This window comes from Lutjanus erythropterus, chromosome 10 (genome assembly GCF_056507025.1).
Source record: "Lutjanus erythropterus isolate fLutEry1 chromosome 10, fLutEry1.hap2, whole genome shotgun sequence".
Taxonomy (NCBI): domain Eukaryota; kingdom Metazoa; phylum Chordata; class Actinopteri; order Lutjaniformes; family Lutjanidae; genus Lutjanus; species Lutjanus erythropterus.
Window position 1 is genome coordinate 12,361,744 of NC_139326.1, and position 14,530 is coordinate 12,376,273.

General features: G+C 38.7%; 1 protein-coding gene across 1 annotated transcript in view; it reads right to left on the reverse strand.

Annotated features, from left to right (window-relative positions):
• Nucleotides 1-14,530, reverse strand: part of LOC146320096 (uncharacterized) — a 66,813-nt gene that overhangs the window by 5,145 nt on the left and 47,138 nt on the right. Inside the window, exons 4-7 of the mRNA XM_084729016.1 lie at nucleotides 7,728-7,845; nucleotides 5,680-5,803; nucleotides 1,973-2,046; nucleotides 481-542 (exon numbers count right to left, since the gene is read on the reverse strand). Of these exons, the coding sequence (XP_084585142.1) occupies nucleotides 481-542; nucleotides 1,973-2,046; nucleotides 5,680-5,803; nucleotides 7,728-7,845 (378 nt within the window). The remainder of the gene's footprint in view (nucleotides 1-480; nucleotides 543-1,972; nucleotides 2,047-5,679; nucleotides 5,804-7,727; nucleotides 7,846-14,530) is intronic.

The window sequence follows — 14,530 nt, forward strand, 5'->3', positions numbered from 1 at the left end:
GTAAACAGAGCTGTGTACGGAAGCGCTTTGTGTTGGAGGCAGATCATCAGGGATTAATAATAACTTTGCGATAACCAGTGTGCCAACGGCGCCATAGAACTTTTCAGATGAAAGGAGGAAACACTTTCAATTCACTAACTTAAAGAAACACCTCATGCTCACCTGACAGTGATTTGCATCAGTCTTAGTAAACATCCTCCTCAGTTTTTGTCATAAAAGCTCAGAAGAGTTTTTTATCTCAGGTAGCAAAGAAAAATAACAATGGATAAACTTTATTATCTTTGTGTTCTGTTTTTTTTTTTTACTGTGGTATCAAATTGGGAATTCAGAATCGTGGAAAATTCACTGGTTTTGTTATTGGCTGTGACATCCTACACAGTAGTGAACAAAGGACCCACAAAACACAAACACACATAAATGTACATGTGAAAATGCAATGGCATGAATGTGTTGTACCAAATGTTTACTTTGACAGTATACTCACAGCACTGAGAGGGCACAGATGCCATCCGTCTTCTCTGGACCTCTTCCTGTAGTGGATACTGGAAACAAATGGTGAGAGGGGCAACAGTGGGATACAGTGACTCAAAATGATTTAATGGCAAAAAAGGCTGTGATTTATTTGTGATGTAGTAACTATTATTGTTCATTAGATGGCAGCAGAGAACAAACAAACCTCAACTGAACTTCTGAGAGGGGTGCACATTGTGACATAATATTTGGTAACTAAATAAATAATGAGAACGCGCCCAAAAAGCAGACAGAGTCTGTGCATAAAAAACAGCACATTTGAGTTCAGTTCTTTAAAATGTAAACTCACTAAACTAAAAACAAAACTTTACAGATTTCAGATGCATTATTTTTCACTCCCATGAAACCTGCAAACATTTCCTGTCTAGATTAGTTTTACACTGTAGCAGATTCACTTTTTTTCCAGTGCATGCTTGCTGAACTACTACACTTCAGCTCAAGAAGGGGGCAAGTTTCAAAATCTTTAAATATCAAATTTATTTCCATTTTGCTTGAACTCTTACATGGCTTATTGTAATATGGAAGGATGCAGGATACAGTAAATTAATTTATAAGCCCCTTTTTTAAAGTTTATCCAGTGCTACTTGTAAAACTTAGTTTCAAGCAACACCAGTGGTTCATTTTACCACCCTAACACTGAGTTTCACCAACAAAGATTCATTTAATCTAACATTAGTTCTAATCAGAGTTTAGCAAAACTACGTTTAAAATGAGTAAGTACAGTTTTGAAATTAAGCAGAGCTCTGATGTGCTACTCAAAACTAATCTCACTTTAGTGAATCAAATTTTAGTGAGGTAAATTTAATTAAAAGCTAGCTAAAAGGTTTTTAAGTTAAGTAATATTGTTTGATAGCTAGTTAAAAAAAAAGAAAGAAAATTGTTACATCGTTAGCTAGCTAGCTTAAAAAGCCAAGCCTACTCGTGATTTGTTGACTACCCCATGTTTGTGTTCATGCTGACAGGCCTGGAAACGTCTGTTTGCACTATTTCAAGCTGTAAATTGATCTGTTGTGCCCCAGCCCTCTTTGTTCCTCCTCATCATGGCTCAGCAGAGAATTATTTTTGCTCTTTCCATCTCTAAAAGGCAGCAATTAAAAAAAATCAAACCTCTTCAAGTGTAAATTTAAAGTTGGATCACAGGTGAAATTGGAGTTCAAAGGTTTGGTGCAACATAATAAAATTGAATCTAAGTTTAGAGTAAAAACTAAGCTGAAGTTTCAAGAGAGGTTTAAATGAACCCTTTTCAATTTTAAGCTGGTTTAAAAGTTTGGTGCAACATAAATTAAAGTTAAGACCTGTTACCAAACCCTACCCTTGTTGGTATTTCCCACTGTTTTCATTAACATCCCCTTTGTGACTCATGAACGAACTGCGGTTTAATGCTTCTATTAGCTTAATGTCTAACTCATTAAAAGGAAACACAGTTATTTTGTGAACTCACCTCGTCATGTATCCGCATGGTGTTGATCCGCTCCAGTTTACTGGTCCAGTACTGAGCCTCGTCTTCTGGGATATCTGGACAGATGGATTGGACAGAGGAAATGGATCCAAAGTGAGAAAAATGACAAGAGCGGCAGCAAAAATGTGTGGAGGAAAGTGCCAGAGAGGAAAGAGTGAAAGTAGAGGAAAAACAGACACATGAATAGAGGGGTAGGTGGAGGGATGGATGGTCAGATTGAGGAAGGGGTGATGAAAACAGAAAGTAAATAATGGAGGAAGACGGAGGGTGCAAAGCACAGAATGTGAGACAAAGTGCAAAAAGAGATGAAAGACCACAGGCGCTGTAGCTCCACCCTTCCCTCAGCGGCTGCTCCTCCATGGCTCCCTATCCCATCCTGTCATATCCAACCCTGATGTGCTCCCATCTTATATTCATGCCTGTTTAATAGCTGATGAGGAGGTTTCCGTTTGGAGGACCAAAAATAGAATCAACAACCACCTCGGGGGCCTCGCAGGTCTTCCCCAAAGATGTTTGAGTAGAAGACAACAAAACAGGAGTAGAACAAATTTAAAAGCCCAAATAGAGTCTCCACTAATGTTTCCAAGTTATTAATAAATAAGTTATTAATACCCTGGAAGCACAGTGTAAACACTTAAAAAATATCAAAGTCGAAGTCTTAAGATTCAAATTCTTTGTGTTCTGGTTTTGGTAGATAATAATGTTTTTGAGTTTTAAAGTTCCAGTATACATTTGGTGGGTAAACAATGTTTAATGTTGCAATCAGGACAGGGATTTCACAGTGGCCATGTTGGTGATGCCTCGCCCCAACTGTCCCAGCTGATTTCACACCACCAGTGTTTTTTGTTGATCGATTCTGGCTTCTTTATGAGTATAATTTGACGCAAATCTAACATTGGCAAACACGAGACTTCATCCTGATGAATACCGCAAAGCTGTTATTGAGTGAACTTCTGAAAACAGCGGGTTGGTTGACCTGAGGTAAGAAAGTTTGATAATTTAAGACAAGAAACCATTGTCAGACCCACCACTGGGAGCTCTGGGAGAAACCCTGTTGGGCAGGTTGCCCTGCGGCCAACATGGGTGGTCCATAATACAAAAATAAGAGAGGTGCATCATCAGCCCACTTTGATTATGAACCAGCCCACCACACCACAGTAATGGCTCTCATTACTGATGTAGCATTAGTTATTTGGCTTTACAAAAAAATACAATGAAACTAAAATCATTCTCAATCTTTAATGCATTATTTCCGTGCATGGCCCTATTTCATGGCCTTGCAGTTCTAGCATCTGGCATTTGTGCCCTAAAAAAATGACAACATAAAAGGCCAAGCAGCCATGCCAATAAAATACTGAAAATCCAGGCCTGGTTGCCATTGAGTCTGGTAGCTATGGGCTACAAATGAGCCTTATTTCTTTTTTTGCCTGTACCTTATTTGTTTATATTTTTGCCAAACTGGCATGTCAAATTAGCAGACAGCACTTCTTGTTTGCAATGAACACATGAATGTACAGAGAACTACTGCTGGATAAAAATGTGATGATTCTCAGGCAAGTTGTGAAGAGATGAAGAGTGTCTGTTTTTAATGATCTCTAAGCAGATGTATGAAGATTATTTTCAACGGACAGACAATGTTATCCTCGGAAAAGTGTATGTCACACTTAATTTAAAAAGATAATAGTATATATTTATAGTATAAGCAGGTATTTGTGAGTGTGTTTGCATGTATGACTCACTGGAATGACCTAAAAGATGTAACTCACTATTGATTAGTACCTGCGTTGCCAATTACTTTAACGTTTTTTAAAAAGGATTTGTCAAAGTTTGTTAAAACAGAGAAACTACTATCTTATCTCCATCTTCAGGCCTCCAGGCTTTTGTGTCAAGACGAGCGGACGGCGGCATGAACCAGTGCCTTCTTGACATCAGCAGAGAGTTGATAAATGGGGTGCCAGGAGGTACAAGAAGAAAGACCAGAGACCAGACCAGACACTCCAGACAGCTCCCTGAGATTAACAAAACGGTCTAAGAAACGTTCCACTCAAGAAGTAAAAAGAAAAAGAATTAAAAATAAGGAGAGTGCTGAGGAATATTTAGGGAAACCAAAATGTCCCCGCAAAAAACTCTTCATCAAAACTTCATGAACCCTAGCAGTGCTTCAACAAGCTGTAATGTGGAGTTCCTACAAGAACTCCCATGGGAATAAACCAAGTCAGCTGTTAGCACAGGTAAACAGTGTCTGGTGAAATCGGTCTAACAACTAAAAAGCTACAGAAAAACCAATATTGTGCAAAACGCATAAAAATTTCTTCTCTCTTAGTTGAAGTCTAAGATCCAGAGGTGATAAGTAACAAAGTACAAATACTTTATTACTGTATTTAAGTAGATTTATCAGAACAGAAACAGCTGGTAGAAATGTCCTTCAGTGGACTTCTTTTTATTTTTATACTCTGGGTACACTTTAGAGCCTGTACTTTTTCACTTTTACTTGAGTAAAGTACCTGAACTTCTACTAGGAATGTGTGTTTCTTTGCCACCTCTGGAAAAATCATATATTACCATCGATTCCATTTTATTGGCAGATTATGAGAATATTAGAGTCCTCAGTCACTCTTAAGTCCCACAGATGAAGTGAGGGGATAAATCTTCAAAATGAATGTTTGGGCTGTTCTTTCGGTTTTCAGAAGGATTTTTCATCAGAAGTCGTCACGCAGAGGATCTGGCTCAGGGACCATCTGAACCGCTTAGACCCTGGTTCAAGGTCTGTTAGTGTTTGTAAGCTTTATTACCTAAATGCATCACACATTTATTGTGTTTAATCAGGAAGTAACATTGCACTGACCATTTACTAAGATTCGATGTTGATAGTAGCTAAAATATCACTCATACTTCTATTTAAGCTTACTTTATTTATCTATTTACATTTTCTTTTTACTTACGTGCGTATTATATATATTCACACTGACATGTAACATATATACATACATATATATATATATTTATTATAAGAATTATTATTGATATTTATTTTTTTATTTTTTTTTCCCTCGCCTGTTTGAATTTCAGATGTATCTTATTGCATTTGAACATTTCATCATACCTGTCTTAATCCTGGATAGATGTTACAGCAGCTGGAAATTTGGTCCAGACAGTGATCAAAGTGAGAGTTAAAAAAATCTCCTCCCTCGAGATTAAAACTGACCCGTACACTTGAAGCTTGAAGCTGTTCTAACAACATCCGCATCACCAGACTCCCGGAGTCGACTGAAAGCCCACGGCCTACGACCTCGTTCTGCGACCTGCTGCTCCAGCATTTGGCCGAACAAACCTAACTCTCCATACACTGGACCACTCTCACAGGTCACTGGCTGCAAAACCAAAGCAAGGTGAAAAACCAAGACCTGTCGTCATCCAGTTCCACGACTTCAAGATGAAGGAAAAAGCCGTTGGAAGAAGAGAGCTGATCTGCCATACAAGGATATTATCTTCAGCTCTTACTGTGTGTCAGAGATTTCAGTACAGTGTGTTTTCTTTTGTGAATGTAAAAATAATAATCAGACCACCATTCAGCTAAGGATGCTACACTATCAGTTTTTTTAAAAGCTGCATTTAATCCTGGCTCTGTGTCTATGCCTTTGTTTGTGATTGTTTTTAAGCTAGTGTGTGTTTTGTGAAAATATGCATACCAAAAGGCAGCTCAAAGCGAGTGTCCAGCAGCACTTGGTGTGGAGTTGGGTTGCTGGTACCACAGATCTCATCCTCCCTCATTAACACCTCAGAGTCAAGAGACGTCCATGTACCTGGTCCCTCCTGAAAAAAGGAGAAACACGAAAACAAAGAAGACAGAAGAAGAAGAAGAAACAGGTTAAGAGGGAGGGAAGGAAGTCAAACAGAGAAAAAAAGAAACCTTTAGTTACTGAGAATGAAAGCATCAACTTGGTAATTGAGGGCATGGATACACTGAGGAGCGACGCCATTCAATAAACCCGAGCAAAGATTAAAAGGTGAAGAAGCGAGCAACAACACTGGCAGTTCAGACTGTAACAGAAGGAGGGGGAGGCGTTTACTTTGCTTCAGACTGAGGGGAGAAGTCAAACATTGGGGGGCTGCATTATTAATGATGATGTGTGCTCGCTGCCTCACTTTAAAGCTCTCAGTAAAAAGTAATGAGGTCTAGAGGAGAGACAAACCTGCCTGCGGTGCACGAAACACAACTGCTTCTAACTGGCCACCTGTGAGAGTGATTCTTTAAGACTCAGCTGACAGGTAAAGATGAGGTTTTAATAAGTAAGCACAGGTAGGTGGACAGAGGAGTGTCTGTGTTTACTGCAAAGGTTGTTGTGAACTTCAGCAGCCTAAGCAGCACATAGTGTACAATAAGATTATTAATTTTACATGATTTATTTTAACACTTATCCACGAGCACAAACACAACAGCCTATAGTGAGACCTGGCAAGCTGGAAGACGATGTCACATAATTTCTCTGCCTCTCTACTTTCTATTATTTGTTAAAAATAACCGTCAGAATGGGAACCAACATTCACATTAGCCATGAGTAAGACATACAGACCATTTCTGACATGTATCGTATCTCCCACTTGACAAAAAGAGCACCATAGGTGTCAGCACTGGTTTGTGACATTTTCATGGCCATAACCAAAACCACCACCAATTCAATGCAAATAAAATCTAATATTAGGAGGAAAATAGTCAATTAAGTTAGTCAACAAGTGGCTACATATGCTACACAGTGTGTTTAGGTGAGGTTTGCCTTGTAAATGAACTGCTATAAATATATAACATAATAAAACTAGCTAATTTACACCATATTCCTATTTGTCTGGTGGGGCAACAGGCCTGGCGTAAGTGCAACTTTATCCAAAATGGCCAATGACAGCATCTGTTCTTCCTGATTGGTCAAATAATTCCGATTACGCTGCAAGTGATTCATAAAACTACAGCATTTTTTGATCAAAATGTCATAGTAAAAGATTCTACAGAAATAGTTGGGTATCAAGACATGAAGGTCATGAATATTAAATTGGAAATCTGCTTTATGTACAATGAAAAACTGATCGATGGATAATTTCATCATTTTTCAAGTTAGTCTTAACAGTTAGGTGCCCATTTGTACTTTTGAAACAGTTATTGGCAGCAGTAATTATTCCTACTCTTCATACTTTCCATTAAAAGATTGATCTTTAATGTCTTTCCAAAGTAGCCTAAGACAGTGGTTCCGAAACTGGGGGCACATACAGCCACTGCTGGTAGTCATGGATGACCAAGAAAGAAATATAGAGAAAAACAAAGCTAAATTATGATTTATTTAGGGGAATTTAATTAAACATGGGTTTTCTGATGCTATTTATCAGTTGTTTGGGAACCACCGGCCTAAGTGATGGAGTAACAGGTTCAGTCCTCTTTCTGTGGAGAAATATACACCAAAGTTTGTTTGAAAATGATCTGCAGCTTCAGCAGTCTCAGTTAATCAAATTACGTTTTCCAAAGTTACAATGTTTGTAATACAAGATTCACATTTTTGTGTCACTACTCCTCTGTACTGTCTAGAGAAACAGAGGCAAGTTTACACTTGATGTGATTAATCGAACTGACTGTTGAAACCTTATATAATTCAAGTACACTTTGAATATACAGAGCAATGACTGTTCATTTTGTGCCCAACAAGGCCCTCATGTCTGAGTGTGTGAGGATGAAATGTTTAAGGTGTGTCACCTCATCAGACTGTCGTATAGTGTCCAGGGGTATCAGTGCTGTGCCGATCATGGTGTCCCAGATCAAACCTTTGTTCCACAGCTCCACCACCAAGCCAGACTCCAGATGATTGATCTCGCTGTAGAAACAGAAAAACACACATTAAGTGCATGATGTACACAGTAAAAGCATCAGAAACACAAAAAGGACTCGGACTGGGGATTTAGTTTCTGCAGGTGGAGCTCTTTTCTTTGTCCGTTCAGTAATAGCAGCTATCATGATCAACTACCCACTTCTTCCTCTGTATTTTTCAAACAAATATGGCCTGTAAAACACTTATCTTTCTGTCAGCTGGATGATTTTTCCAAAGAAAGAGAATATGAAAACACATGTATTGAAACATGACTGCAGTGGATTATCAGCCTGCTTTTCAGCTGTCGTGCTTCTCCACAACAACAAACAGAGAATGCGGTGTTGTGTATGGTTTTTTTTTATGCAGTATACTGTATATATTCACTCTAACAGCAGTTGTCATGGAGGAATTTTACCATCTTAAACTTTCACTGAATTAAAATGGTTCAAAGTGACCACTGGTAACCAGTTTCCAAAAATTTAATGACATAACTCTCTGTGGCAGGTCGAAGAATGGCTGCGAGAACAAAGAGGTGGAGATGAAAAACTCATCAGACTGTGCTTAAGGTTGAGCAAAGACTGCATTTATTTCTTTAATATACAGTCATGGGAAACAATGTACTGGACCTTTTGTGGGTTTGCAGTGGTGAACCACGCTGTTAGGAATGATGTGTTAACTAAAGTAGTGTAGAAACAGAGCATCAACACAACATGCAGCAACATCTGTGGATCTGTTATATAAACTCCAGGTTTTCTGATGATGTGGTGTTTCATTTTAGTGTGTTACAAGTGTGGAGTGCCAAGAAATTTAAAAGTGGTAATTAGAAACTCTTTCAACTGTTGTTGCCTCAAAAATATGTCATTTATAACATATCACAAGTCTTAAGAAATCTAAGGGGGAGGAAAGCATTGAAAAATACTGAAAGTGGTGATGCCACAATTTACGATTGGCACCCATGTTAAAAAACTGATTCATGTTCTCTTGTCTGATGTCCATACAAAAGGTTCAGTGCTGTGAAATCAACCATAGACTGGGTTTAAATGAGACCTCCACTGCCAACATTTATGGTAGTGCCAATTTTGAAAATAACATTTGAAAAAACGATTTGTTTTACATGTATGTTAATCAATGTCAACATTTCTATGGATTAGTGTCAATTTATGTTGCCTTGCATACAAGTTGCTAATATACTCATGTCGCTTTAAAATATTATTTCAGGTAGCAAAAAAGTAATGCCAGAGTATTGTTCAAAACACCTTTGAACCATCATTTCTTCTTTTTTTTTTATAGGATTTATGTTTTTCTGGTAGGCTCATATTTTGGTAATTTTCAAAACTTTCCCTTCATGTGTTTGCTTAAGACTGTTTTTCTCTCATTCAGGACACAAGATCAGTTTGTCAAAATTGGTTTGTTTCTGCTGCAAGTTGTATGTTGTAGGTTGCACGATGGTAAAAACGTGTGGAGGAGTTTACATCTTATAATTTGTCAGTCAAGTCGATCTGATATCAAAATGCCATGACTTTTAATTCAGGGATAGTCTTACAGTATATCGTTATCTAAACAGAATTTCATATATTAAGCTGACATTAAAACATGGTGTGTCTCCTCTGACTTTTTTCCCCCCTTTACCTTTTCTGACACCTTTTGTTGCATCCTAGAGGCTATAATTTATATATTCTGAAGACTTGAGAAGTTACCGGCTACATCTATTACTTTTTCTTTGAGCCACTTTTTTAGTCTCATCCCAGCATCTTCTTTCAAACATTGATTTATGAATGTAACACATTCATTAATTCTCATTACTCAATATGCTTCAGCTGATGTTAACTATACTCAAAAAAAACGTGTCCATATTTCAACAGTTTTTATACACATGCTGCAGTGTTTCACTCTGGCTTTGGCCTGAAGTCTGACAGGATACAGTACCCTTCCTCTCCCATCAGGTCAGTAAGTGGGCCAGTCTCATCCTAAAGTAGTGAGGGTGAAGGATGACAGCCGTCATTTTCTGACAGTTCTGTCTTAAAGTGAAGACAGCAGGCAAACTGTCTCCCCTCCTCATCTGCATATTCACATTCACACTCCCATTCATATTCATACAGGCCTCAGTTTGGCTGTCAGTCATCTCTGATGACACTTCACAGCTGGGATGATAGAGTGGAGAGGGTGGGCGGGAGAGGTTTGGTGGAATGAGTGTGTGTGTGTGTCTGTGTGTGTGTGTGTGTGTGTGTGTGTGTGTGTGTGTGTGTGTGTGTGTGTGTGTTTGTGTAGGTTCTTGCTACACACTGAAGAAGTCAGCCAGCTTGGCAACGATGATGATGTTCCGACATGTTAGCATGATTACCATTAACGTCTCCATTCATGTGTTTGCTTGTTTACAAGCTCGCATGGCTGTGAAATCTTTGTGAAGGTTTTTCAAAGAGATCACAGTAAAGATCCTTGAAATGAGAAATGAGAGCAAAGCCCGAGACCAGTCCACATATCAGTGGCATTCTGGCTTTTACCAGCAAATTGTAATCAGTATTTAACCTGGAATAAAACAGCACACAATAAGCCTGAGGCACCGACATGTGAGGTCACCTGCATCCAAAATTCACTGTGTTTTGCAGCCAAACTATCTGTACTTATCAGTAAATCAGCTCAAACCCATACCTGCTCAGGAAAGAAATTCTCTAACTTCTTTAAAAATAATCATTGTTATATGACTGTTGGTGGCTTTAATATATATTTATATTAGACTATTAGAATTCAGAGTTATATTTGAGTGTGTAGAGCTGGGTAACTGTACTCGATACCTTTAAAGTATCAACCAAACTAACCCAGTACTAAGTAGCATCAAAACGTGACTCCAGTCAAACAAAACCTGCATTTGATCCTTTTTGTATGCAGGTCTATGCAAAAACGGCAATTTGTGTGGCTTCGATCTCAGCCAGTCACTGCAGGCATTTGTCAGTTTAATGCAACATGCAACTGGCATAGACCACAGCAGCTCAACCCACACAGTCTGCGATGTGGTGAAGTTGAGTGCAGTGTTAATTGACGGAGTTGACAGTTTAGCATGCTGAGATTGCACTAAAATGTTGAAAAGTATGGCTACAATACACATGCCTGTGGTGAAAAATAAATGCATAAAGTGCAGCAGGAATATGTCATGTACTTTACTCGTGTCAGCACCACTTTAAGGGTACTGGTTTTGGTACTGGAATCTAAAAACCTAAAATGCAATCAAAGAAAATGTATGTTACTTTAATAACAAACATTGTTTTGGATCTGCATCAAAATACATACAGCGGTCTCATAATCTTAAGAAATCATTTGAAAAAATATCACCTTCACAAAATAATCTTATGAATCAAATCAAAATAAATCACTTGTTTCTCAAACCACGGTCTAAATTTCCTTCAATTTTCACTGATATCAGGTTTATCTCGCTAACTTGTCCTTCAGGCGAGTGAAAAGTGAGGTTCGACTCGAGTACAAGAGTCAAAAACTTTTAATTATCAATAATAATTCAGCCCCCAGCAGATGTTGGATTCACCTGTGGGCTCGGCCGGTGTGGCGTGCTGAGGCAGGGAGGCCTGACTTCCTAACCCAGAGGTGGAAATATATAAATACAATTAAATAATAAGGGCGAAGACTGTAGGAGGAAGAAGAAAAAGGCGAAGAGAAAAAGAAAAAAATGAACACAAACATCAGACTGGCTCCTGCTTACAGGTCTTGTTGTGATCCTGGATGGGAAATTCTCCAGACTATTTGGACAGTTTCTGTGTTTTCCTAACGCACCTTGTTCTTGGCACACTGAGGCGTTTCGGGAGCCCAAAAAGCCACTCTGAACTCCACCCATCGGAAGTAATGTATTGCATAACCTGACATTGGATCTGTTGGCTTAAAAGAACAACAACAAAAACAGCAAATCCAAGAAGTGTTTTATGATCTACAACCTGATTTCAATCCATGAGATTATTTAATTGAAACCATGAAACATAAAATTCCAAATAGAATTATAAATGGGTCTGACGTCTATTGTGCAGTCTGTCTCCAACCTGTCTCTGACTCACAGACCAGATGTGTGTGTGTGTGTGTGTGTGTGCGCGCGTGCACATGTGCGAGAGAGATCTTGAAGGTTTACATCCGACTCTGGTGTATGCCCTCCATCAAAGCCCATCCATTATTGAGGGAATGGTTTGTGTCGTACAGGGAATGAAATGGTGTATTTTTATCACTCAGAAGCCACACGCAGACAAACACATGCATGCACATCTACACACAGCCATCTTGTGTTTAAGAGCAGAGAAAAAAATTGAAAAAAAAAAAAGAGAGAGAGAAGGGCAATAAGACGAGGGGAAAGCAAAGTGTTTGAGGCCATGCTGAACTCGAGGCTTGATGGAAATCATGGACTGAGAGGTGGTTTTGGGGGAACTGTAGGGAACAACAGGTGAGAATCACTGGTGAAACAGCTTTTTACATGTTCCTGTGAGGTAAGCTTTACACAGGCAGGAACACCACTCCCTCCTCATGAATCAATTCATTAAATTACCAAATTCCCCCTCAAATTTGGTCACTAGCATGTGTCATTAACATTTTCAGCTTCACTGAACATTGAATTCTCACAAATTGTATTTCTGTGACGCAACATTAAAACTGAATTGATGTGAAAAGAGTAGTATGACATTTTAACTTTACTACTCTGTGTTTAGCTCCAGTTTGTCCTCTGTTTTGCCTCCAGCTAAGACCATGACGTAATCATGACATCAGCCCAAAATGGGTCTGTTGTCATGATTAATTAATGAACCCTTCAGCCCATAAACTGTCAAAAAACTGTGAAAAACCCTCATCAGAACCAACAGTCCAAACCCAAACACTCTTCATCTACCATTACAATAACAACAAAAGAAGCAAATCCTAACATAAAGGAAGCTGGCCAGCAAATACTCAGCAAATAATTCAGCCAAAATGACAGCAGAGATGCAATGATTAATCGATCGATTGCAATGATTACTTGATTTAATCGATCGATTAATCAAGTAATCATTGCATCTCTACTGTCCTGCAGCAGATTAGTTTTTCACCAGACTTTGATCTCCCTTCGTAATCTGTTACATACCTCATCTTGTGCTCTAAGCCCTAAAATGCTGCAACGATCACATTTAAGTTGTTGTAATTATGAGTTTACACTTAAATACTCATGAATGGGAAGCCCTGACTTTTCTAAAAGTTCCTATATATCAGATTTAGCATTCAATAATAGGCTCAGCAAATATGGATGTCTTACATCAGCTAAAGTCGGCTTTTCAATGTATTATACACAAGTTTAATGAATATGGTGTTACACTGTCAATGCACCTCTGTAATCATACAACCCTCTTCTTGATGTGAATGTTGTTAATGTGCAAATCTTTACCAGGTAAGTGAAAGGCTCCTTGCTATGTTGCTAATGTGCAACTGCAATCTGATGCAAATGTCCAACATCTACTTTCTTTAGTGACAGATGTGGGTACAAACACTCAGCGCTGAGAGGAGCGTTGACAGCATAAATAAGAGCAAGAGGAAATGCTGTGATCCGACAGCAGTGAATCATTCCCGTCATTGTAACTAGATAAAGTCACCGGACAAAGACTAACAGGGGTTGATGTGGAGGGAGGAGAAAAAGGTCACCATTTTTTGAAACTTATACACAACTTAATTGACAGAGAACTGGAGGAAGAGAGCAGACCATGACCTGAATCACCAGAGAGGCAGTCAGACAGAAAGACAACACCCAAACAGTGATGGAAGAGGAGTCTCAAGAGAGGCTTCTCTCCATTCTTAAATTATAGAACAAAAAGAAATAGCTTGAAAAGAAAAAAAAGGATAATATTCCTCTAAGTCATCATAATCAGATAAGGAAATGTCCAAAAGAGCTTTTTTTGTATTTCTCAATTTTAGTGAAAGTCTCGAAGTCTCTCAGAATGAAAACAATACAGGGAAATTTATGGACTTAATATATTACACTAACAGACACAACATTAAAACCACTGACAGGTGAAATTAATAACATTTATTATCTCGTTACAAAGGCACCTGTCAAAGGTGGGATACATCAGGCAGCAAGTGAACAGACAGCTCTTGAAATTGTGTTTGAAGCAGAAAAAATGGGCGAGCGGAAGGATCTGAGCAAATCTGACAAGGACCAGACACCTGGGTCAGCAGGTCCTCTGAGGTGTTCCCGGTACAGTGTCTAGTATCTACCAAAAAAGGTCCAACGAGGGACAACCGATGACCCACCGACAGGGTCACGGACGCCAAAGGCTCACTGACGCACATGGGGAGCAGGGCTACACCTGCCAGTTATTTTCACTGTTGATTAATCTGACCATTATTTTCTCTATTAATTGATTAGTTGTTGCTCTATAAAATGCCAGAAAATGGTGCCACTTTTCCAAAGATATTAAACTAAAGATATTATATTTACTCATAGAGGAGGAAAAGAACCAGAACATATTTACATTTAAGAAGCTGGAAACATATAATATATGATAAATACTCAAACCAATTAACCTATTATCGAAATAGTTGCCGATTAATCAATCCAGCTCTAGTGAGGAGCAGAACTAGGAGTTGAGGTGATCCGGGGCTAAGCCCAGAAACTGCAACCTTTTTTCTTTTTTGCTTCAACAAACACTTAAATGTTTTTGCGGCTCTGCTGAAATGTCTT